The sequence below is a fragment of the Bombus flavifrons genome, chromosome 7 (genome assembly GCF_040668555.2).
Source record: "Bombus flavifrons isolate JBK064 chromosome 7, iyBomFlav1_principal, whole genome shotgun sequence".
Lineage (NCBI taxonomy): Eukaryota > Metazoa > Arthropoda > Insecta > Hymenoptera > Apidae > Bombus > Bombus flavifrons.
Genome location: NC_138448.1, coordinates 15,337,692 through 15,365,360, shown reverse-complemented (window position 1 = coordinate 15,365,360; position 27,669 = coordinate 15,337,692). Strand labels below are relative to the sequence as shown.

The window sequence follows — 27,669 nt, the reverse complement described above, 5'->3', positions numbered from 1 at the left end:
CTTCCAGTATCCCCAATCGTTAAACATCTCGTCAACGATAATGGAACTCCGCGAACAACATCGAAATCCAAAGACCGTACGACTTTCCACCCCTATGAATTTCACGAAAGAGCAGAGTATCTCGTGGCGCGAGAAAAATATTTCCCCTTCGTACGGGCGGCGTATGAGCAAACTTTCCTTCCTGAGCAGGAACATCATTGGATTTCACGAAGCAACCCCGTAGACATGACACGGGGCGACGGTAAGCCAAAAGAGGGGGAGTAAACTCGATAGGACAGAACAGCGGCCGAAAGATGCCGTGGCTCGAGAATCAATAAACTCTCGGAAGGCGCGCGCGAGTCGTTTCGTATACACACACAAGACCGCGCCCATAAACTTTAACAGCATCCCAGAATTCGAGTCGACTCTGCTGGCTCATAAGCCTGATGAATGAACTTTCGAATCGCGCCAGTCACGATAGAAGTCGACGGATTAACCAGCGTGCTGATAATTTTCAAAGAACGATCTTGACCGACGTTAACCGCAACCATAGCGGCCATTTGTATTTTAAAGCTGCAGGGAAAAAGATTTGGATAGATACATTGGCCCGTGAAAATATTTTATATCAAAACCGCGAGAAGATATAGAAAAATAAAAATAAATTCGTTCTAATCGATCGACTTCCTTTAAATCAAATAAAATATATCAAAAATTCACGACGATCCTGTTAAACGATTGTCAACAGTGAAACTACACGAAGAATTTTTACAGGTAAATCGTCGTCAATTTTAAGACAACGTCAATTTCCACTAAGAAATTACTTTTCTTTCGTACGTTATTCCAACCCTAATAAATCAGCGACAATACACGCTCTAATTATTTGGTTGTCTCTGCGATTTGTCGGTCGTTGGATTTTTGCTTAATGGAAGTAAACGTAATTCGAGAAGCAAGTTGGTAGACGCGATAAATCGAATCCAATGTTTTCCACTCGACAACCGCTTGAACAATGGCTCCCGTCACGTCATCCGAGCAATAAAACCTCATCAAATCACGACCCCTCGCCACCGCGTAAGCTTCCGTGCACGGCTCAATCTACGAAAGCTTATATAAATGTAATGAGACCGTGACCGGGGCTAGCTCATCAATCAAGCCCCCACCAACCGACCAGCTTTTACCTCCCCAACCTCGCATTGGCCACCCTTGATCGTCTTTTCTGTGCCACATATACGTTTCAGCATTATATAGACACCCCCGAAAATGCTGCCCCATACAAGGTAATCCCACGACTTAGCAACGGCCACTGAACAATCGGATAAGCGCGATTCGTTTCGTACGAGGTGGCCACGCTGTTAGCCTATTTTTTTTCTTTCAATACGTCAATCTTGTTGCTGTTTGAGATACAGGTGGGTGAAAGGTATCTCTAAAGACGAGTTTAACAGCTCGATAGACGAATTTATTCAGAGAGAAGCAATCGTTCGTTCTTTTTCTACAATAAATAATATGCATGTATACGAATGTGTTAGTAATAATCATTTTGGTAATAAGCTAATTAAGTTAATTATTGGCTAGAAGATTTCGTACACATACAAATTCATTGATTAATGTTATAGATTTGTGGATAAAACAGCAGATTGTTAGTACAAATTTTTGCCGGATATAATAAAAATAAAACGGAACAAGCGGAAAAATCCTCTTTTTAAATTTTACATTCGCCTTCGTGCTACATAAACGTTATGTAAAACGAATATGCTTGTAATTCTGGACAAACGACGCGGCAGATTGTATTTTTAAAATTTAAAACCAAATATATTTAGTCGAGAGAATGCGTTTGAAACACAAATATCGATGTGATTCGTATTACTACCTGAAAACAATACAAAAGATATCTACACGTTTTTCAAAGTAGGAATAAAACGATATTTATCGCAAACTGCTATTTAGAAAATAACTTCAAGTATTACGTACAAATACCTGCTATACGAAACAAAACTAGATAAACGAGCAGAACTGAAAATAAAAATACGGCATTCGCTTTATTAAATTGAATACATCTTCTTAATCGATACAATAGAGAAAAAAGGATTAAGTTATTTAATATCGAATTTACGTTACAACTTAATTTAAGATTACGTTCGAACCTTATCAGACAGAGTCAATAATCGAAAACGTTGTAAAAATTTGACGACTTAATTAATTTACTGTCACAGTACGTTTTACCGAAAAATAAATGTTCGACACGATTCCCAAAAGCTTTTCTTGTTATCAATGCGTCGTGTCGCTCGGAATTTACATATTCGTGCAAAATACTTACATCTTTTAAATCTGTATCTTATTTATTCGTCGCTATATTATTATATCGCATACGTTACTACAGCTCTGCGTTGGTGTCGTATCATTGCAACGAATTATTAATTCTCAACTATCAAATACCAACAAATATAAACAATTAAAAGTTCTCTTCTAGCAGGCGAGCAAACTCCTACACATTTCTAAAATCTCGAGTTCCCTCCGACTTTTTCAGAGAATTTCGCCTTTATGAAACCGTAATACCAGAAAACCCACTGTCAGCCATTCACGGCCTCGTTCAGAAAGCTCTGCAGTTACTCGAAATCAGCGTTGATCCAGCGATACTCAAAAAACTAGCCGAGCATTGAAAAGTCGTTGCTCGCGATCAACGAATCGCTTGTGCCTCCTATCGTGATAAACAATCTGCGTTCGAAGCCACAGTTACAAACACATGTGTACAACGTGCGCATGTATGTAAGTACTTGCTTCCATGCACACACGTGTGCGCGCGCGCGCGCACACCCACACCCACACATACATACATACACGCGAGTCGGAACGTAGCGAGGCGTCGCGTCGCGTCGGCCCAGCAATTCGATTCGTAAGACGGGAGACGTCGCGGTCGGAGAGAAGGACGAGGAGGCGAAGGAGGAACGTCGGTAGAAGGGAGAGAAGGTCGACGGTTGTAGGGTGGAGACGACGATGGTGGTGGAGAACAGGAGGAAAGAGAAGGGAACGAGGGGAACACAGAGGGAAGGTTGGCCGTCGGTGAAGAGAGGGGAACGGCAGAGGAAAATGCGGAGGTGGAGGTGGAGGAGGATAATATTGATCCCCTCGTAGCCCCGCCCCTCCTTGCCCAGCCGACGCCATCATTATATTATCCACCATCCCTCCGTCTACTCGACATATGCGCACACCTACGACCTCGAAATCTACGGGACCCCTGGTCCATGCACGACTACGCGTTGCTCTTTCCTTCCAAGACGCATCTTTTCACCAGAGTAACAGTATTTGTGTATCGGAAGTAGAGTTAGAGTCGATAGAGTATAGCTTTGCCTCAAAATCGAGTACCGCGCAATTTTACCTCGAGCGGTTATAGCGCGGTATATGGTTTTGTAAATGTAGCCTTGGTAGTAGTATGGTGAAATTGAAAGATCTAACTACTTTGCTGATGCACGGTGGTTCACGTAAGTTGTGGATGTTTCTAGTTAGTTATTTCACGTATATCGTCGTTTAAAAATTGGTTTCTTCCTTTATATAGGTCTCGGAGGATACCATCGTATGTACCACTTTCGAGCGTGTTCTTTATTAACGTGATAAAGTCTGACTGTGCGAGAACGGACATATCTACTTACATCCCATAGATAATAGGTACAGTAGCTGACGAAAGTATTCAAACATTTATAGGAAATTTCCTGTGATTTTTTACTGCGTGTGTTGTACGAAACTTTTTGAAATTTCATTAGCGGTGTAGTGCGTGAGCTGCTGTACCGTGTACCAGAGGTAAATAGATACGTCTGTCTCTGGACAGACGAACGTGAAAGAACAATTATTTTTATGTGTGATTTCTCGCTTCAACCGTATTCTAAAGAACTGAGAGACCAAAGGGAAATTGAGATATAAAATGTGCGAAAATCAGAGCAGAATTAAGTGGCTATACGTGTAGCGTGATTTGGTTTTTGTCGATGAATTAATATCTTTTTGCGGCGAAAATATGTAAATACGACAACGTCGGAAACTTTGAAACTTTTGAAAATATAATTGCCTCCGGTTTTATGCGATTTCGACTGGCTGTTTCTTACATCTCGTTCTTTACGTTTCGTAATGGTAGTAGAAACACGTTAACGAATATGGCTGTTTCACGACGGCCAAAGACGCCTGGAGACAGCACTTCGTTAAAAATAAATTTCGCGAAGAAATCTCGTTGGATAACGGGGGGAACTCCGAGAGGATTTTAGGACCGTGAAAATCTGCCCGCTACTTATTCGCCTGATGCCGCCACTTTCTCAGCTCTATACATCTTTGACGAGCTCGAAGGGACATCACTTTGGACGATTGCCGTGGCAGTTTAGAGACAGCCTGCTTGTCTGGCATTTACGAAGGTATTGGCTCTTGTATCCCATTTTTCAAATTGTCGGTGTTATTGATTAAGAAAGACGTAAAAATGGACTATAAAGTGTAAACGTTTAACAAGTATAACGATTACATATTAAACTGAAATATGTACTTGGACCTCGGTTGAACTTGAAAGAATTACTTTTTAACTCTCCGAGACTTTTTAATTTGTATATCTGAAACTTTGAAATATTTATCAAGAAATCCGTTCCTTTTACTAATTCTAAAAAGAGAATAGCAGAAAAATAGAAGATATAACTCAATAGGAGTAACTGCACCCTACCCAAGTATATCTTCATGGCCAAATATTCTCGAATGAAGAACCGTATCCACTAGGATACGGCGAAGAAGCATCATGGTTCCTAGCACAAATTCTTTTTATCCTTCGTCTCATCCTCCAATTCTGCAATCGTCTTTTTTTCGACACTGTCCGCCATCCTGGCCGCTTTCATGCATTCACGCGTGCTTATACCACCCTCGTACGCTCCTTCCTTCCCTTTTCTTCTCATATTTTCGCTATTCCTCTTCTCACCCCTTTTCGTCCCTCCTACCTCCAGAACAGGCAGTCTCAGTTTCCAACGGTACCGTCTCCATAAATCTCACTATAACGGCGAGATGGATCAGCCGGAATGGCTACATCCTACGTAGAGGGAGCCAGTTCGTACTTGTATCGTGTTCGCGTGAATGTGTGTGCACGGTTGGTCGCGCACGCGCGCGTATATCCACAAGAATTGCTATGAATATGCGGCTGCGTGCGGCGAAATCGCGTTGTCAGGACTGGATATGAGGGAGGATCGCCTTTGGTCATCGTTCAACTTCGTAATTATGAAAAATCTTATTATAGAAGAGATTTCTTATGTGTGAATATTGACCGTATCGAGAGAATATTTGATCGTTGATAATTGTATGGAAATAAAGGTCTACAGCACATTTTGGTCAAAGTGGAGCTAGGATTCGGCGAACAATTGTTCGAGGTTTCGATTTTCAGGTTTAATTATATTGGCTGTTTAATTAAATTTCAGTAATGGAATACTTCGTGCTTAAGAATCTATTGCGAAAGAATAGAAATCGCTATCATATTCGTAGCATTGATTGATTAACATCGAATGATTAACACGATTGGCAGGAGAGGCAGTATAGCTTACAAATTTTTGACTACGTATGTCACTTACATAGCAATTTGATATATCAAGTATTACATAAATACAGTATGGAAGAATGATTTTCCTATATGATCTTAAGGGCCCGATAGATCTTTGTAAATTTTCTTAAAATGTTTACGGAATAACTTCGATTGGTGAAGTATCTCTAGGACCGAAGGGAAACTTAATTAATTAGACTTAAATGAGAACATCTATCATGAAATCGCGTGACAGTTCCAAAAGTTTCAAAATGCCGCGGACAACGAGACAACTTTGTTGGATCGTAGCCAGGACGACGAAACAATCTTCCGGAAGACGACAGCGCAAGATCTGGTTTAGCGAATAGTTTGAGAGCATTTTCACGTAATTGAGAATACTCGCAACTATCGAGACTATATCGAACGCAACTGCAACATATTACGATCCTCCTATAGACCTAAAGGAGACTATGATAGTTGCCTTGTGTTTTTGATAAAATGCTTTGGTCTTTGTTATAAATATCTGATCTTCCACGATACATAGACAATACAATTTTAAGACGACTATTGTAAAATTCATACGATTCGATCGATTTCATTGAATAAAGTAGAAATTTAAAATGTAAATAGCAATAAAATAATTAAATAATAATATTTTAATAATTGATTTTTGTTAGTTTAATAAAATCGTAAGTTGTTCGGTTTAAATACTATTTCATAGCAATTATGTTACGTGGAAATATATGTTGAATGTAAGAGAGATTGATAGTACGAAACAAAATGTATTTTCAATCTTCGAAATTGTTTTCGTGCTAGAGCTAGACAAGTACTAGAGCGAAAGAGTATTAGAGTTAGAAAATAAAAAAGGAAAGATAGAAATAGATATTATCATACATATCTAATCTACTAGATCTATTAATTAATGAAGCGCCGTGCTGTCGGGTCATTATCATTTTAAATATCTAAGATTGGTAACGTTTAACGAAATGATCCTAAATTAAAAGTTGATATGGACCAACGAGTTTATAAATAAATTTTTTATCATTCAGACATACCGACTACTGACATAAAAGACATACTAAAAGAGAAATTGTGTCATAAACTACGCAATTAAAAAAATATACATGAACCGTATAATATGTTTTATGTTTCTCTACATCATCGTACATAAGCAATATATATATATATATATTACTTAAATATAAATGTAAATATAAGTATATATAATAATGCATAATGTATTTTACAAATTATTACAGATTATTCACAAAATTTCAACGAACTAGAACCGAAAAAAAAAATCAAAGAAGCATCACGTATTACTTAATAAAATACAATACAATTCTATCGTTACAATTTACCATTCACAGTTGACGTATCGATATTCCCTTGTGTCCGATTGTTTACGAATTTTTAGCGAATCGAAACAAAGAAAAGAACGGAAGAAACGAAACCCATAGCTTCTCCATTTACCCATGGAGAATTTAAAAATCAAAGATACACGATACGCTCGACACGATATAAAAGATGCCATTACAATTATATTACCCATAATTGAGATAGTACTCTTCATGCGTCGATGAAAATAAAAAAAAAGATTGAGATTAGTCAGCGCTATCGGACGAATTCTTGACGGTTGCGACCAAGGGGAAAGGATTGGGTAAAAAAAAAAAAAAAAAAGAAAAGAAAAAAGAAAAGAAGGGAAAGCGACGGAAGCGAGTATTATCGTTTGTATTAAAGTGGTCCGGAGGGCAACACTGAACGATACAAACGGCATATGAGCCGGCGTACGACATGGAATGGGAAGCCAGCTAGCTCTCTCTTGGTGTGAGCAGTTTTATGGATTTTTTTTATCGTTGTGGTAGTGGACTGTACAGCTGCAGCCAGTGGGATTCGGATATTCAATGTTGGCGTACCTGTATGGATATTAAATTAACACCCGTAAGCCGCGAGTATTAACAACTTTGCAAAAGATTATACGAGATTATGAGCTCAAGCGGAACACGTGATTTTTAATGCCGTGTCCCAGCTAGCTCTCGTGCTTCCTCCATTCCTTTGTAATTTATAAATAGTTACGGCTCATTGCGTTACGCGCGCTATCGATTCGCGTCGAATTCAATGCATCCACCCCCTTTTTTTCTCTTCCGTGTTTTTTCCTTCCTTTTTCGTCTTTGTTTTCTTTCGTTCCGCGTCCCAACAGTCAGAAACTGTATCTGTCGTTAACGCGATCGCTTCGAAGATTGTCTGGAACCTGCTTCCCGCGACGAAAGGGTTTACGATGGATCTGTTCCTTTTTTGGCTTCCACGTTGTTCCAGAGGAGTTCGACCATTATTCGAATCCGGGCCAAACTGATTTCCAGTAACAATTGGACGAATTTCATTGTTACAAACTACGAATAGATTTTACTCGATCTATGGAGTAAAATTCGAAGTAGATTCAAATTTCTCCTTTTCTCCTTGTTCTCCTTTTCGTATTTTTCTTTCTTCGAAAATCGTTCGAAGACCGTACGTAGCGTTTTAAAATTTGTCACTCAAACAGTAGTTATTGAAATATTTTGTTGTTTGTTGTTCTCACTATAAATGCGTACGATTAATTCATATAAAAAAATCAATCGTATTTGGTTATCTTATTACTAATCCATGTATCTACACATTTATATTTTATTCACATCAAAATTGTAAAACATTACTTTTAATGTCACGATATATTGTCAAATTATAAGTCGTATCGAATGATTTGTAATTTGTAAAATTTATTGAATTTAAAATGACATTTATTAGCCAAGTTACCTGCTATACTTACGAAAAAATTTATTAATACTCGTAATTTAATAGTAAAATAACGCTTTTGGATTTATCCCACTCCTTTCTGAATCAACTTTCGTATATATTAATGTTTGTAAATAATGATTTTGTGGTTCGTACAAGGATTTTCAACGTCACTGATTAGCGATTATGCCTACATATTTTCGCGATAAGAAGGAATTCCGTGAAATACTTATCACCGGAAGGTGGATTGATTAGTTGCAATTATCATTACATCTGTGCCATTTTGAACTTTGAATTTTATAAATGGAAGATATGAAATATCTGGCGCAGAATGTGATCTTTAATTGTGTAATGTAATGATGTGTTCCTTTCTAGTTTATCAACTGTAAATTATTCCACAGAATGATAATCTAATTAGATTCATTAGATCGCTATCTCTCAGAGTACAAGCGCGTGTAACTGATTAAATATATTTGAGAAAAATTTCTCGTCACGTTTGTTATCTTTCGTGTTAATGTTTCCTATCGAGAAATTTATTACCTTATGTTTTACACGTTTATGATCGTTTGAAACGATCGCAGAAATAATACCCCTTAGTCAAATTTGTAAATTCTCCGAAAATTTGTTATTGTACAACTATGTTTGCATTTCCATATCATTTACGCGTTATTTCACTTCTGCTTCATACTTGCTCGATCCTTAATGCGTCAATAATAGAATCTTTTATTTTTAATTCACTTTTCCGGCAGATATTTTTAATCCTTAAATCATCTAATAATAGAATTTAAGAAACTTTCAATTTATTCGCTAATAGCACGTTTTACCATTCGATTATTGATTTGTCCTTTACCACTATAGCTGTACATTATGTACTTTCAGTTTCTTCTCTTTCTTCTCATTTTAGAAACACGCCATATTAGTACAATAGATTCTCAGTTATTATATTTTACTTCGACCATAAATCAAATATTGTAACACGAATCTTATCGACTAAAGATACCAATATCATAATCATAATACTGTCTATTATATTAACTATCCATGTATACCAGCCGACAACGCTAAAATCCATATCAAGAAATCGTGCAAATTTAATCGGTCCTCTATATATACGGACAACGTTGGTTTTAATATCGGACGATATTCCGTGGAGCAGCCGCGGAAAATAAATCCGGAAATTCGATAACGTTACTTCGGGACTACAATTCACCGTAAAAGGTTAATATTCACGCTGGTAATCCACCAACGGAATATCGCAGATCACGCATGGCGGCCTTCGACGTTTTCCAACCCCGTCCGCAACGGTATTAACTTCGCGTGCGATTTACAGCGTACCAGCTCGCAATCGATTTACCGTGCCTCGAAATCTCCGATACAACCATCATATCGTCTCATCAAAGAATACGTTCGCCCGAATTCACGAAGTTGCATTCACAAAGCGAGAACTTTCGGTTTCGCGGATCACTGCGCGGCAAATCCGACCTTAAAAAAAATAATCGATGTTATATGAAAATATGACCTGTACAACGTTACCTAGAGCAATACCTCCGTCTTAAAACGATCGTCAGACGTGTCTTTCTTGTACCGAATCATTAGATTTTACGTTCTACAAATTCGATATTATGTGGCAATTTTTTCGTTTTAAACGGTGATTGAAGGTGGTTTGTACGTACCGAATTATTAAGTCATGGAATATAATGGACAAATTTCAGAATTTACAAATGTTAATATACGTAATACAATTATTTTAAGGTATCTGTGATTCGTGAAAGTTTTAATGCTATGCAGAATAGCAAGAAATCTCGATGAGAAAAGAGTAAGATATTTCAACGTATTGTTTTAATATATTTCAGACTATTTTACTCGACGCTTTTAATTCAGTTATAAGTAATATTTACTTTTTGTATTTATGAAATAAAGTAAAATGTATAATTCAATTTCATTTATAAAATATTCACATGAATACGACATTCATATAATATTATACATATAATCGAATAAATACTTTATAACAAATTATCAAATGAACATAGATACATATATTATATACATACACCTAACAGGTATTTAAAAAATGTCGTATATATCGAAATAAATTCCAAATATACCCTAAATTCTACACGAATACTAAACTTTTATCTTCCTCCGACTTCAAAAGCCTCCACGTAATCGCAGCGAAAAAATATCCAACGAAATCCCGAAACCAGACTGGCCTCGGTCGCTAAAAATTGTTTTTCCCTGAAAAAGTGTGTCTGTTGCGGTGAAAAGCGGGAGGGCTGTCCCTGAATCAAACGAAGCGGCCGAAAAGCTGGTCTTGCTTATCCCTAAATCCCGCGTATCACCGTAACAGATATCCGCGCCATTACAGGCTCAATCACTGGCCCGTTAATCTGGAGATCTTTGCTCGGCCGCAGCAAAGGCTTCATAACGCGAGAGCGGAGCACTGGAATCGGGCGGCGTTCGCCGCGAAATCCCGAAGACAGCCGGCGTTGAGCCTTTGTGCACACGAGAACTTACGAGCTGGCAAGTGGCGGGCTCGGCCTGCCAACAGCTGGTTAGACGTTAAACCCTGGCGTATAACCGGAATTCGCGTTGGAGCGCGACAGTCGTACATGGCTTGGCGCGAAAAAGAGACCGAGACAGAGAGGTAAATGGTGAAACGAAGGCGAGTCGCGGTTCATCCAGGGGCGGCGAGAGAGAGAGAGAGAGAGAGACAGAGAGAGAGGGGAGGGTCAAAGCGTTCGCATACCGGATGCAAATCGGTCTACGGAAGAGATATGCAACCGGACGACCGCAGTGCAGTACGGCGCAACGCGTGCATCGGAATGCAACCGGCCGTTGCAATGGCAAAGGTAATAATTGATATATAGCGATGGCATTGGCCGCTGACAGCCGCTAACCCGGCCGAATACGGATGACACCCGGTAATCCTCACTCTCATACCGGTTAGTGTCCACCTATATTCCGTGGCGTCCCATTTCCCATTCCCATGGCGTGTAAGCTCGGCCCCTCTCGTTCCCTCTGCTCGTCTATCTGCCTTTCTCTAACCCTTCTACCTCTCTATCTCTATCTCTCTCTCTCTTTGTACATTACGCGTGTGCGTTTTCTACCTCGCTTTAACTCTGTCGGTCTCTTGTACGCCTCCTCTGTTCCTCCAGCAGGTGTACCAACACACGAATCAGCGACGTGTGTCCGTCGCGAGGGTGGTGAAAGAAGCGAGAACGATACCGAACTGATAGAGGTAGATAGGAACAGTGGGAATGCACCGAGAGAGTGGAAGGGCAGCGAGAGGAAGGGGCTGCAACGAGGGTGAGATAGAGAGGGAGGAAGAAAGGGAGAGATGCACGTTTGCAGTACTATAGCGGAGGCTGCAGCATACAGAGAGTCCCGTGCAACGACGCCGCCACGCGGTGTGCGGTGCAACCATACTAATCCGCCGATGGATTTATGGTCTTAATCACCGGCGGATTATCTCGGACAGCCGCGCTCTGCTGCCACCGACCGAAACATACGCCTGCCTCTTTGCAGATAACTCTACCCAGCTCTCTCTATCCTCTCGCGCTTTCTCTCCTCTCTCGTCCTCTCCTTCTTTCTCTGCAACCTTGCACGCCTTGCACCCTGCTTGCACTGTGTCTTCCTTTTTCTATACTTCTCGTTCTGCAGACACAACGTCTGCATCTGGATCTTTTATGCGCCGGAATAGACTGCTGTAATTGAGGACTGTGAATCGACGGAGTGGCGCCGAAGCGACGGCAAGGTGAAAATCGAACCCGTCGAATGGATGGAATTTGTGGCATTTCTTATTCGTTGGTTTCGGCAAACTGACGACGGTCAGGTAATTTGTGAAACTGCCTTGTTGCGGAATATCTCGCGGCCGAAAGTTGCGATTCTATCGAGTCGAGCGTGAATCTACGAATTGACAATCCTTTAGTTAGTTCATTATGATAATCCTATAGTTAGTGAAGTAACTCAAGATTTTGAGACTTTGAATCTAGTCGCGTATTTCAACGCTCGAAGTTATCATACCTTTGGTTTAATAATTACTCGAGTTAAAATGTTATTCTCGGCTGCCGAATTTCTTATAACAAACGTAACCGATTGCCTTGGAATAGATTTCCCTTAAATAGAAACCTACATATATTTTAACGCATGCCGAGATTTCATTTGAAAATTGGATTATCTAGTTGTAAAGCTACGGGGGTATATGAGAAACATATAAATCACCGAGAAAAATGTGAAAGCACCGGTAATAAATTTCTGTTGTTGCGACATAAATTACACAACGATAAAACAAATAGTATAAAATAACAAAGAGTCAGCCTAGTTCTATGAATCTTTATAATGCAAATTGTTTGCTATTATGTGGGAATATAACCTGCGTATACGTAGACTGTTATACGCTATTTAGGAACGTATATTATTATTCGTTTTACAGAAAATAATCGTTGTATTGTTTATAATCCTAACGTAATTAGTAATACAAAAGAAAAACCATAAAGCAAGGGAGAATGTAATTTTACGAACGAGCAGTTTCATCTGTTTTGTAGTAAACAATCGCTATAAAAACTGCTATTACTTTCTACTTAAATTCAAACGACTTAAACTTGATTAATTCAAACGAAACATTATCACGAAATATCCTATCAAACGAATCGAATCAGCCTGTTCTTTCGAACGATTTCGCCTCAGGTCGTGAACCACCCCATTCAGATATCGGTTGAAATACCGGCAAATCCGTGGACAAAATAGATAAGCTTTCGCGCATTTATCGGCAAGCATTAAATGTTGCGTCGGGATTAATTAAGCGTAATGCCGCGGCTAGAATTGACTAAATGCGTCGGAATCGGTTCGCGTAAATTCCGCCGTTTGCAGGTTTGTGTCACGTAGAACTTTCCACCGAAGGACGACACAACAGCGCGAAAGCACGGTTGAACGGATCCGACAAGGACCGCGGTTCGTACCGTAGACACGATTTCGCCTCGCGTTCCAGGCTGAACTGACGGGAACACGTACCGTGCTTTGCCACACGCTATTCGTGTGATAAATTGAAAATTTTGAGAGTAGTCTATCCATAAGGTTAACGCGAAGATTTCAGGGTTTCTGTATAACGACTTGCGAAAGTATTCGAACAGTTTATCGTAGGACATTTTTATGTATATACGGTGATTACAGAAAGTATAGGCATATATATAGATATATAGATATACAGTATAAAGTATAGACTTTATACTGTAAAGTATGTGTTTATCGGGTTCTAAATTTCATCTTCATAGTAACAAATATGTGTCGCGAATTTGATCAATTAATATGTAAATACTAGTAAGAAACATAATTTATTACAAAATAGCTAGCACAAATTGCAGTACAAATTAACCATCTTCTACTTGCTCTCTTGGTTTCGTTACATATAATTACGTTCTTGCAAGAATGAAATTTACTCTCGCTATTTTCGAAACCTTTAAACGATATTCCGAAGAACTTACTCAAACTATTCCTCGTTATGAATTACTTTTTCCTTCGGAGAATTTGAAGTATCGAAAGACCGTATTAAAAGACCGTACAAAATTATTATACTTCGTTTTTCTACTTTTCTGAATTTTGAAATGTAATAACCCATCACGAGTAGGATATAGTATGCACTGTGCTCTAATATCAGTTTTCCTGTAACGTTTTCCCGTAATTCCTTATTCGATGATCAACCTCGACTACCGTTAACCGTGCGTCAAAGCCAAACGAAAGAAAGCGAGCAAAGCGGTGTCTCGATGAAAACGTTAAAATTCGCGAATGCATCGGTGGTTCCACGATAGTTGGGATCCGCAGAATTTTGGTACATGGCGTATAGCGGCGTGGCGGGAATACCGTGCCATGCTCTGTGTGGTTCTATAAATCCAGAAGGGCTTACCGGCGCAAAGCTTCCCTTGTGAGCTGCGCAACCTCACGTGACCTCATACCTGCCCACTTCCATCCCTGTTTCTCTTTCGATCCCTATGTTTCTCGTCCGAGCTCTCATCCACTGATATGACCGTTCCTAAAAGCCTTGCTGAAACGCACGAAACCGCGAGGATTGTCAAGTCGAGAAGCATGTCCCGGTCGCTTGATCCAACTCAAATTGTGGAACGAGACTTGGATTCGTCTCGTTTGCTCGCGTTTTACCCCGAAACGACTGGCGATGAATTTTTTCTTCGTTCACGATACAGAAGGCTTACTTCGCTGGTCCTTTCGATATTATTTTTCCTTTTAGCATTTCTCGTAACTTTCGATATTCAAGTTTATGAATTTATTTGCTCAGTGTCGTGTTGTTTCTTTTTTTTTTTTTTTTTTTTTTTAGAGCGCTATGCGACGAGTTGGATAACGGAAGAACGTTTTATAATGTGTTACAGAGTTGTAAAAGAGTTTTATGGGACTTGCGTAGGTACGCCAAATTGGTTAAAAAGTATAAACTTTTAAAGCTTACAGACTCTGACGATCCTTACGAAAATTACTTTCACAGAAGAATCTTTATCTCCTCGACTATTAAACGTGCGAAGTTTTCTTTTTAATTACTCGCAAAATATTTTTCCAATAATTATCGATTTTAATATAGATACGATATAATAAGTTTAGTCATTTTTGTGCTACAAATCGCAGTATGACGGAATCTAATGTTTGATAAATATGTAGTTCATTAAAACTGTAGCTTGGTCCAATCGTACGAAATGAATAAAATCGAGTGACATGTTTGTATTAATTGAAATTAAATTACCTTGCAGAAATCTACAAATAGAAAAGTAGAATGTATATTATGTTTTAATAAGCAGCTCGCCGCGTATTTCATTCCATTGGTTTAAGATTCTCCTTGATATTCATATTTCTCGCTGACTAACGTTTGAAATTTTCGTTGTTGAACTTCACACATCAGACGCGTAAGACAAGCAGAAAAATTGACCGCCTACTTCTCGAAAATATCAGGTTCGGTGGGCAAAGAAATGGCATTTTCCGGTCACGAGCCATGTCTGCAGACGCGAGACTGGCGAGACCTCGAGGTATCGGCCAGTAAAGAGCATGAATTGTTGCCTTTGTAATCGATACTTCAACGCATCAATGCGCCCATTGTAAGTTTCTGTTGCTACTTTGATCAACTCGATTTCACGTCACCCTGATTCGTGTTCGAGCTCTGACTCGAATCTTTCAGAATGAGTCGAGCAACTCCGTTCACAACGAGGAAAAACAATACATCGACGCAGATAGATGAATTTCCATTCTCCAAAATTTGTTTGTCCGAAATTAGACGCCTGATCGATGGACGTTCGCCCAACCGGTGATAACGCGAGAAAACGCTGATAGCGATGCGTTACCTTCACGCAGTAACGAAAAATTCATCAAAAATTGTCGATTATCTGTACGATTATGTGTCTTCCGTAAAAAATAATTAGTCACGAGATCGATAGACTCGTTGATGGAAATTTATAGTAAGTTTAATTCAAATATAAGTCTCGCAAATCTTTCAAATATTATTATTATTATTATTTAGTACTCGATGAAATTAGAATTAAAGTGTCTGGATTCACCGATTAAACAGCGTTTAATATGATTATTTATTGATATTAATTATTTAAATGAATACTTTCTTATACTGTTCTTTATTACTGATAACATACGAATATTATTTTGCTGTCAACACAAGTTGGCTTATCACTGACTTATATATTGTATTTGGAATTGATTTATTTTGCATGAGAATACTTTTATTGCGATAATAGATGACATTTTTTCATCTAGTTGTCAATCTTTCGTTATGATCAAATTTCATTCTAAAGTATAGGAAAATTGTCACTTCTTGATAAGAATAGAATTATATATTACGTATAGTAAATTATGGGAGTATCGCATCTTAACTTTTAACTCTCTCTGTAATGGTTATTTAATATAAGTATACATATAAACACTGCGTAATAGTCGTTTGCTATCAAACTGCACCATGTTTCGCAATGTAAGATTAATTTTTTATTTGTAGCGCTGTAAGCAAGATAAACTCGCTTAGTCCCCGAGTATTCTAGTGATGTACTGTAAATCAATGGAAACACCAGTCGTACTCCGAGTACCGGTTGAACAATTAGCAAAAATAAATGTTCCTTTCCTCGCAGCCAGAAGTCGATAAATCAATATACTTCTTTAATTCAGAAAAATTACAACGATTCGAAAAAACATTCATCCTTCCCTCTGGAAAAATCGTAATAAACGAAATTAAAAGCGTTCGATTATCATAAACGTATTATCGAAAATAACAATTTAATCAAAGACCGATCGAGAATATTTTTCTACCAGCAAAGCGCAAAAATGGATTTCTCAGCGATATCGTAGAAAAGAAAGTAGACTGCGAATTTCTATGCATTTATACAAAATTTGAGAAAGCGTACAGAATTCACGTAATATGCAGAGATCTATAAAATATTCGAAGCAGAGTAAACGTTACAATTTTTCACAGATGAAACAAAATTCCGTTTAAGTTCTTTCCTTTTACTTATATTCGTGAAAATATAAATTTGCGTAAAAGTAAATCGCAGACTATTAAATTAAGAATAAACGTCACTCACCCTGACTCGTGGTTCGGGAAGCTTCGTGAACAGACCTATCTCTTCCCTGGTCGACATATCCGGATACCGATTCCTCATGAACAAGGCCTCCAGCTCCTGAAGTTGTTGGGACGTGAAATGCGTCCTCTGCCGCCTTTGACGTTTGTTCTTCTTTCCATCCTTATCGTCCGCGTTATTTACCCCAACTACACCATCCGGAGAGACCACTCCTCCACCGGCGCCCAATTCGTGTTTCACCTCTGTTGGTGTTGCAACATCTGAAACGTGTTAAAATATCACATTCTCTAGAAAACCATGCCACTTATACTACGAGAATTCAATGTACCTTTACGATTAACAAATCGAGTCTCGTATTCTGAATAAATCACACATTCCACGTTGTAACGAGGGAAATGATCTTTCTCGCGTGAAACAGCAAAATGTGAGTCACTCGTGGCATAGCGGAATATCTGTTGTTTCTTTCTTTATTCCATTTTTCCCACTACGATGTTTAAAAGCTTTCGTAATTAATCAAATATATTGAAATCTTCGTGAAATTAAAGGACCACCTAAATGTGAACCGACTCGCGAAAGAACATCGCAGATCTTGTTAAATCTTAATTTCGACAAAATCCATTAGCAAAATATTTAATAGCGTAGCTCGTTAGATATATTATACTACATGTGCGTAATACCATACGACCATCGATATCATCGATCGATTAGACCGTTTGATCGGTAATCTCTGCCGTACCCTGCCGTTCGAGAATAACACGAATGTGTTTGTCATGACCGTGACAGTGACAGGTGAGGGTATTTCACCCCTGACTCCGCAGGCAGCAAATCGCCAGCTTCCCTTACTCGTATTGACAGCCGTGTGATCGATTGCCTCTTTTTTCAAAGGGCACCGCTATCACTGCGTCTGATGATGCCGCTAACTATCTTCTAACTAAGACGACCATTTCTATTTACAGAGGTAGCAACCCAACATGAGGTCGCTCCGATACCAACTAAGTCGCGTCACGAAGAACCTTCGACTTTTTTTTTATCGCCGTGTTTCAATTTATTCAGTATGATCCTAATCTACCTAGGTTTCTAATGTCGTACATGAAGTTTCACTGTTCTCGTGGAACAAGATATTTTAGTCGTATGACAAAGAGTACAAGAATTACCGGGAGTTGAAGGAATAATATACTTTATAGATCATTTTGTATCGTTAATTGCCTTAATACCGATCTTATCGTTGAAAAATATGTGCTTCGTGTTTTATTCAAGATGAATTTAAATTCGTAGGAGAAACGAAAGATTTCAGATGTAATTCGGAGTAAGTTCGATTCCGTCAAAGAAAGATTAACAAACAAGCAATTTTCAACGCGCTGCAATTATTTCTCAAAAAAGGAGTAGATAATTGTTAAAATATATCTAAAAACAAGATATATAATCGTATTAGTAAAAAGTACGAATATAAAACTTTTAAATATTTATGAAAGAAGAAAAGAAAACACGGGAATTACCCAAAAAGGAAGCATAGTCAAGAAATAAAGTTAATATAATCATTAGTTATACTTACAAGATGCGAAATCTAAGTCTAAACAAAGAAATAATTTAACTTTCAAATCTTTTCTTCCTTCAATCTCATCTCGGCTCGTTTTCCATTCGCCAATATCCAAAATACAGTTACATCGTCCTTCTTACTTGACTCCTTAACGCACAAATGTTTCCTCGGTTTGGCCGCAATTTACAATGAAATTTCCCCATGATAAAAGCAGTTCAATGCTCAGTGCAAATGAACGTACAACGTATTCTTTCTTCGGGTTATCATAATCCTAGTTTCCATAAAGATCGATCCCCCCAAAAATAATAGGCTAAACTAAAAACAAATTTAGCGATATTGCAAAAAAAAAAAAAAAAAAGGAAGCTCGTCAATTTATATGGAATAAATTTCAGGGAATTAATTCGTCGAAATGAGAGTTACTCATCGAAGTATGTGGAATTCAAACATCTTTCTCGGCTGACTGACGCGAATGAGAGGAACGTGCTGGACTCGGTCGAAGGAGCACGAGAGGCCTCGCCCTCGTCTCGGGATTACAACGAGTGAAGTGAGATCCGTCCCCGGGGTTTGTTGTTAACCAGGCCCGTAAGACTCCGGGAGATATTTCAATTTGCAGGGATTTGGGGCGGCTGCGAGAGTGCCGGCTAAGTGCCGAACAAACCTGCAAACAAACGACGCCAGCATTTTCCTCGTCTTTCTCCTGCTGCACCCGACAACGGCACTCTCTGTTATCATTTGATTTCACAGTCGTTCGTGAGACGGCAGCTCGGCATCGTTTCCCGCTGGAATCTCCATGCTATCCTACTTGATCGATGAGCGAGCCTTTGCCTTTCCTCGCGCAAAGATGACACGCGACTCTATGTATTTGTATTATTTATGTATGTATTATTTGCACACCAGTTTAATGGATCGAGAATATTGTGTTAAAATAAACTTTCCAGTTGATCGATCGAGGTTACGTAAGCGTATCATAGAAGCGTGTTGTTACAAGATTTTTGTTAAGAAGAACGTGTTCGATCGTGATATTAATACAAAGTTTCTTAGCTTTGGATGATTTAACGCACGATTACATGTTTGTTGATAAAAGCTAGTTAGTATCGTTAGTATCGTTAGAAGCTGTATAGTAACGTTATACAGGAAAATCTGTTATAGATGAAAAAGTGGATCAAAAGTACCGAATACGTATTTACAAAACAAATTACGTTTAAGATAAATTCGATAGTTTCTTATTGTAGATCTTTTGTTCTTGCTTTCACCAGCTCACGCAGTAACGATACTTGCTCAAAGTTACTTCGAAATCTTAAAACGGTACGTCTGTAATATTTTCTACGATAAACAGTTTCATTCGTTGAATTATTCTACAGACCTGTGAAACTGTTAAATCATGTCTCTTCGACAACTTGCACGTACGTACACCGACTAATTCTACGCATACTAATTCCACGAACTACGAATTCCCCTTACTCGTCGAAAATAACCATAAACGAGGAAAGATCATGCAGAAGCGAGCTAAACTATCTATCTCCTCTATACCACTCTCGGTTACGAGCTATTCTCGCTAACTACTCCGCATCTATTGTCTAAATACATAGTCTACGTCGAAATCTAACAATTTTTTATCGAATTTCTATCGTTGCGCAATTTCCGCTTAACTGGAAGCAAATCACCTCGACGACAAACGAATCTAACCGGAACCACTCTGTCACGAAGAAGCGCAACGTCGACGAAGGTTAACGTTAAGAAAAAAAAAAAAAAACAAATTGGAAAAGAAGGAGAAACGTCAAACGAATTGATTTAGCGAAACGAATAAACAGGGAGGAAGGGGTTGCGATAGAGAAGTTGCTCGTAAAGTGGCGAGGCGTACCTTTTCGAATATCCGGCCTGTGTGTCGTGTTCGTGCGGGACCTAGGCTGTGCGGTAGAAAATCCACCGGAGGGTGTCGTGGGTGTCGCACCCGGTGTACTGGGGTTGCTGCCACCGGGAGTGTGAGCTCCGTGACCCGTCAAATCGAGCCTCGCCAAACCCCCGGTCACCTCGTCCCGGAAGTCGCCCTGTGCCCATACTGCAAAACGCATCACACCCTCTTGCAACATCGTCTAAGCTCTCCGCAAGCTTCGCTATTTACTAACTTATTTCGTTACTAATCCGGAATCCCGCGGGGTCAGTTTCGGCCCTTCTAAGACGACAAAGGTGTTTCCTCGAGCGGCAAAGTGGGAAAGAAGAGTTACAAGGCAAAGGTTTGTCGAATATATGAAAACATGTAAACGATTCTGCCCTTTTGTCTATTTTTCTTATCCAAGCAGATTATCTTATCTTCGCGTCTTTCCTCTTTTAGTTTCTTAATATTCTTCTTTTATACCGAGATACGTATTAATGCGAGGTAGTTTTATTTGATTTCATTTTTCCAGAGATCTAACCGTAAGATTTAATCGAACATCCTGACTGCCAACAGATGTAGAATTTTAAAGGAAAATTCTATCTTTTGGAATTCCTCTTACGCTTTCTCCTATTCCTTGTCGTTTTATCCAAACAAATTTTCTGTTTTTCGATACTTATATATCTTTCTCTTCCATATTTTTGTCCTGCTTAATAAATGTTGGGCCAATACGAGTCAGTCTTATCCGATTTCATTTTCGTAACTTTCGTGATTGATTTACATACTGGTGTTATGATTACCAAGTTCTTGAACGCTCTTTTCCATTCTACGGTGTATAACGTTTATCGACTACTTCACTCGTCGATGTTCGACAATTTTAGTAAAAAAGCGAGAATCGTTCAACTGGTTCACCGGTCGTTCATTTAGCGTGGCGAGAAAGAATGCAACGAACGTTACAAGTAAACTACGTACACTGTAACTTCCGAAGGCACAAAACTATCGAACAAACAGAGAAACACCTACCACAGTCTTTGCAACTGATCAACGACAACAAACGGTGTCGTAGCTCGTGTAAAAATATTCGATTCACGCTGACAAAACATCGTTTCGAATGGCAGACTCGTGTTTTCGTTTGCAACAAGCGTACGTGAAAAATCGCGCGTATAAAAACGCACTTCACAGCCCGAGAACCCCGACGAAGCGCTATTTTGTCTCGTAATTAACGGCAGCATACTTTTCCCTCGCGTTATTTATTCACATTGGGTGCTTCACTGCCACAGGAAAATAAAAAAAAAGCAGAAGAAAAGGATAGAGAAGAAAAGAAAAGAAAAAGTTCGTTCGGCTCGAACGAGTGGTAGTCGAGAATAGGGCTGGCGAGAGTAAGCTGTCGGTGGTAGCCAGCCAACGGAGAAGTTAATCGGCCAGGCCGTTTAGTTTCGCTCCGTTTAGTTATATTTGGTTTCCACGGGGGCGGCAAAGGAGGAGGGAGGCGGTTCACAATTAGTCGGCGCGTAACTCGAGCTCTGATTTAGTGTCACAAGCCAGCCACGGACCACGAAAACGCGCGTGTCACTCTTCCAGGATATTGCCAACCGTGTTACGAGCTACTGCGCGTGTTGGCTGTCTTCGAGACGCAGTCCCAGTGAGAGACGCATGTACCGTATAGACCAACAAGGATATTATTCACCAACGTTTGAAACGTAAAAACAGGCGCAGACTGTTTGCATCGGCGAGATGCGACGTTAAATACTCGAAACAATTTGGCAATTTGGATAGTTTGTCTCTCTAAATGCTTCAAGTATAGTTGAAACGCATTCACGGGGAACACATGTCCGTTAATGTTGAATTTATCGAACTTTTGCCATTGTCGAGGTTTTGCCATTTCTGTTGTTACCGGATTTGATTTATACGGACGTTTGCAATTTCGATTAATGCGTTTGATCGAGGAAGATTCATCGTTCATGTGTGTTAGTATCTCGTACGTGTTATCCCTTTTATAGTAGTTACATTTTCTACATTTTCTGGGAAGTCTCTGTTTTTATATTTTATATCTTTAACAGAAAATAAGCTTCCCAGAGAAATAAATGTATAACTCGAATTTATTATTTCGTTAACTGAATATTTCGTATAATCTCCTTAAGGGTTGCTGTTTACTCGGTTCAGAAATTCAATTACAAATTCACTATCGTACAAAGTATTTTTTATTTATAGCTACGTACCTACACGGGTTATTCCGTAACTAGTTTTTAAAATTTCCTCAGTTTCGATTTGCAATTTGTATCTACATCGATATTATACGTATACTCTAAAAATATAAATATTTCGTATCGAGTAGGATTCGAGATATAGATAGAGAATGCGTTAAAACTTAACAAAGGAGCGAGTAAATGCATGTATCCAATTATCCGAATACGATTTAATTAATTAGATCAATGAACGCAATCTCGTTATACGTACGAGTTATCAATTTATCCAAATTATACGGATAAATAGAGTGGCATTTTATAGTAAACATTGCACAGCTGGTTTGGTCGATTAAAAAGGATAATCGTTAATTTTTCAGAATGAGCATAATTGAGAAGTTACGAGTATAGCCATTTCTGGTTCGCGAATGCTGCGTTGTTAATATAATCCGAGAAAAGTTGTTTCGTTTAGAAAGAAGCGAGAATATACTTTATAAAGTGGATTACGATTATTTAAATACAACTAAATTTTGTTAGGAGCATAAACGTGAAAGAAGATTAAATGTATCTGTCGATTAATTCTTGACAATTATTCCAAAGCTTAGAATTTACTCGTAACGTTATAATAATTGTTGGAGAAACTATTGCAACTCGTAAGACAAGCTTTCGTCGTTTAGATATAAATACGTTTTATTATGAACCTAGATACAGAAAATGATTAAATACTTTTATAAATCATTATAACGCTCCACATTGTAAATTTTAACAACGCGTGAATTCAACGCCTGGCCGACGTAAGCAGATTTAAAAAGAAAATAAAAATGGAACAAGAGATGTATGGAGGAAAATAAAAAAGAAATTTAGAAAGAAGATCTGTCAATTTTACTCGTCCTTAAATTATTAAATCCGAGCCCTACGATAAATAAATGTAATATAAACACTCAACGAAATTCATCTTCAAGGAGTGAATAAGGATTTATCTTCTCTACCAGTTACTAATATATATTATTTCTAACATTTACAAACCATTGCCATCTTGTCAATCTCCAATTATTCGGTGTTCCTCGAAAACACTGTTTCTCCCAGAAAATACGCAGTTAACGTTGTACGTATGAAACAATAATTTTACAACATTGCTTATCGCGATTCGCGATCGATAAGGACGATCGAACGAAAGCGCAGTCGATTCATATTTTTCACTATCATCGTTGCACAACTCTCTCTGTCTTCGTTAAACTGACTCACGTTCTTTCAACATTATATACACGACACAACGTTAACAATATTGAGTTGTCGAATCGATGCAACGGTCGATAACATTGTTATCATTTTGAAGTGTTTTCTATATATATTAGGAACGTTTTCTCCGTCATTTTTCTCGCAAATGAATAATTCCGTCAAATTCGCCGATAAACTTGCCTCTTAAATAAACTGCACGAAATACTTTCTTTTAATCTACGAGTCTGCAAATAGATCGGTTGCCTATTTGATGGGCTAACGTGGAGAACACGTGTAAAGTGCTACGAATGGCCATACGAGGATAAGCTTCATCCTGCTGATGCGATGGTTAGGTGGTTTGTTTGTCAAGGCCAGTCCCCTAGGAAAAGCGGCCGTGCCGCAGTGATGTCGCCGTTATCGGTGATGTCTCCTCGGCAAACAGCATCTGAGAGCTCGAAACATGGATTCCGTGCTACTTATCAGGATCCACGTAACAGAAGAATGCAAACGATGTAACACGTTGTAAATAAACGGCTAACAGGCGAAGGAACACGATGATGACTCGTCGTGAGTTCGAAAACAACTAGCAGCTGATTTCGATACGTCGACGTATTTTTGTGAAAAGATAACGCTCTATAGAACTGTCGTAAGTTCTGTACGACGAGTCGAAAATCACGGAAACGTAAGTTAAGACTTTAGCAATTGGAAAATGTATTTGACATATAGCGAAAGGAGATGATATAAATAACAAATTGGAACAAATTTTTTAGATTCGAAAAGAGCAACTCGAAAGAATGGCGAGCGACAATTTATAAATAAATAAAATATAGAGTAAATAAATTTAGAACAATGGTAGGATAAACAAATAAATCTTTCGAGGGATAAATAAAAGTATGAAAAAAGAAATGGACGACGATTTATAAAGAGATAAAGAAATTAGAGGGAAAAAATTAACATATCGCGGATAAGTAATGGGAATTAATTTTTTCTTCTGGAGTATTTATTTAAAAAAATCAAAGATCTCGAAGTTGGGAAAATTCTATGCTGTTAAAGATTTTCGACGATATTATTGGACGCGTTAAATCCTAAAATACACTCAAAATATTGAAATCAAAAAAGAAGACAGGATATTTATTTTTTTGTTCTTTCTCAAATTCTTTAAATTCGGGATTTCGGTTCTTAAAATAATAAACACACGACACACGGGGTTTTCTGTCACAATTACCTCGTGTAGATTCTATTCTTCGCGCTTGTTGTGCGATCGTAAACATCCGAATAATCCTGTGCATATCGGGTAACAGGGAGAAATTTCGAAATTGACGAAGAACACATAACGTTACGTCGGTTCACCCACTAAAAATGTATTTTTCGTTGCTGTTTTGATAAAACCAGTGTACACCACTGAAACTTCCTCGTTCCGAAGTTTGTATATTATTTCAAGATTAGAGTTAATCTTATAATCTACATCCTGATCCGACACACGCTATTCAAACGACCTACTCAACCCGGTGAAATTTATAGGGCCTCCATTTTTCACGTTTCAATACCTTGCCGCTCGATGATGTAGCGCGATCTATTTTGTGCATAAGGTTCTCCTTTTCCGAGAAACGATATCGTATAAAAGAAATTGTTGCAATAAGAATCGTAAAATGTACCAACAATACGTACAAATCGAAGAATGGTACGTATGCACGTTGAATGGCATGTACAAATATTTGTAAATCGTATATTTAGTTTGAAAACGTTGTTTTTCACAATTTTGGAGAATTTGAAAAAGTCGCGACAATACGAAATTTGTTACGTATCTCTTTCAAGAATTTTCTCTTCGTCCATTTATGACGTATTATACGTGAAGAAATTATTCGCCGTATTTACATGTACGTAATATGTGTCTTACATATGTATCTTCCTCAACATTGAAGAAGATATGACAACACAAGGATGATAAAGTATTAGATTATGTAACGTGTATAAACATAATACGTTTGTCGTATCAAAAATTAATTTTGTCTTCAACGAATCGTTAGCTTCTTCTTCGGCAATAGGAAAATTTTACGATTACAGCAAACATTCTCTTTGTCTTATTCCTTTCTATTCAATTTCAATTTTTTCTTTGAACCATTTGTCACGAATAATTCTTCCTTTCGTACGCATCACTAATTACACCACTTTCTACTATTAAACGTAAGATTAATAGAATTAAGATAGGCAAATATTTCAAACGCGTATTAAACTGAAGTATCAAAGAGTATTATAGGATTGGCAAATCCATGTACTATGTTGTGAAAATTGAAAAATAAAGTGAAATTATACACGAATTTTTCCGATGCAAGCTCAGTGTAGGATAGAATGTTTATTACGAACAAGGGTTGAGAATGTTCGATTCTATTCTATTCAATTTCAATTTTTTCTTTGAACCATTTGTCACGAATAATTCTTCCTTTCGAACGCATCACTAATTATACCATATTCTACTATTAAACGTAAGATTAATAGAATTAAGATAGGCAAATATTTCAAACGGGTATTAAACTGAAGTATCAAAGAGTATTATAGGATTGGCAAATCCATGTACTATGTTGTGAAAATTGGAAAATAAAGTGAAATTACAAACGAATTTTTCCGATGCAGGCTCAGTGTAGGATAGAATGTTCGTTACGAACAAAGGTTGAGAATGTTCGATTTGGTCACGTATGACGTTGGAAGACAAAGAGCTATTATGACTCCTTCCTATATATTTTGCTCGATATATTCTCCAATATAGTTCCCACGAGATCTCCTGCAGAGTTCTTGGAGGCTTAACATGTCGTATCGTTTGACGGTTCTACTGTTCGTTGCTATGGATTCGTGGCAGAGTTACACGAGACGTGAAAACGGAAGATCCTCGAAGGGCGAAATGTGGCCAAAAACTATCCTACCCTTTCCTGTCAAACATTCGACATCTATATTGGTCAGTGGCTCGTGGATATTTCGTTCTGTCCGTTTACCAAGAACATCATATATTGATCCTGGATTCTCGCGAATTTCAAGAAGAATATAGAAATGAAAAATATCAAATGCGAATGTTTCGGTATTAATCGTGAAAGTATAGTTTGACAAAGTATCGTCACATATATTAAATTACAAGCATATTTAACACGACGAGGAAATTGGTATTCTCGCGAAACTTTTATATCGAAATTACAAATGTTTTGCACCTAATCTAGAGAAATATTGTTCGAGTATCGTTGGAATATTATTCATTATCGCAGTGCACGATCATAATATTTGTGTAATTTACGATTAATAATATAATCGTTCTGAACAACGAAATAAATATTCTTGTCAACTTTCTTCTTCTTCTAAAATATAAATATCTCTGAATGGAAGGAAAATAATGATTATTAGCAAATCATGATCAGGATATTTCTGTGTTTTATAATCGGTTTCGTTCAATACTCGTTAAGCATTATATCGGTTTACTGTTTTTGTGATATTAATAAATTCAAAAAGTTTCGTTCCTTTAAATATTATTATGCACTGTACGCCTTAAAATTTGGAAACATTTATTTCAATCTTCAATTTTTCGTTCGGTGAACCCTATCCATAAAACTTTATGGAGTACGAAAACTTCTTTTCTTCTTTCGAACGTGCTACTATAAAATATTCAAATTTATGACACTATAATGTAGTTACCAAAGAAATATTCACTCGAAACAAAGGAATTTATATTCAGTGGCTTATCAGTTTGCGATACTACCTTTTTTCGTCATTTCAGTAAATTTTAATACCTCGTAAACAACAAATACACACAATTTTCACCCGATGATTTTCCTAATTTTCACGCAATAATTCACGTACTCGTCGATCGTCCTATATCGCAATATTCCAAAAATTTCTGAACTTGGATTCAACCGGATGTCGAAACAATTTTATTCCACGATATCCCACAAACACAGAACGAAGAAATGAAATTTCCACGATCCGGCGAAAAGCGACGATTGTTTCGATTTTCATACTATAATTTACACACTTGCCGA

The 27,669-nt window shown here is 38.0% G+C and overlaps 1 protein-coding gene across 7 annotated transcripts in view; it reads right to left on the bottom strand.

Moving 5' to 3' along the window:
* Positions 1-27,669, bottom strand: part of Ptx1 (pituitary homeobox homolog Ptx1) — a 44,310-nt gene that overhangs the window by 4,235 nt on the left and 12,406 nt on the right. For 2 of the 7 annotated variants that reach the window (XM_069116768.1, XM_069116769.1), the window contains exons 2-3: positions 20,238-20,435; positions 16,843-17,099 (exon numbers count right to left, since the gene is read on the bottom strand). In XM_069116768.1, coding sequence (XP_068972869.1) covers positions 16,843-17,099; positions 20,238-20,435 — 455 coding nt within the window. The remainder of the gene's footprint in view (positions 1-16,842; positions 17,100-20,237; positions 20,436-27,669) is intronic. The other 5 variants (XM_069116771.1, XM_069116772.1, XM_069116773.1 and 2 more) reach the window with 3 other exon arrangements.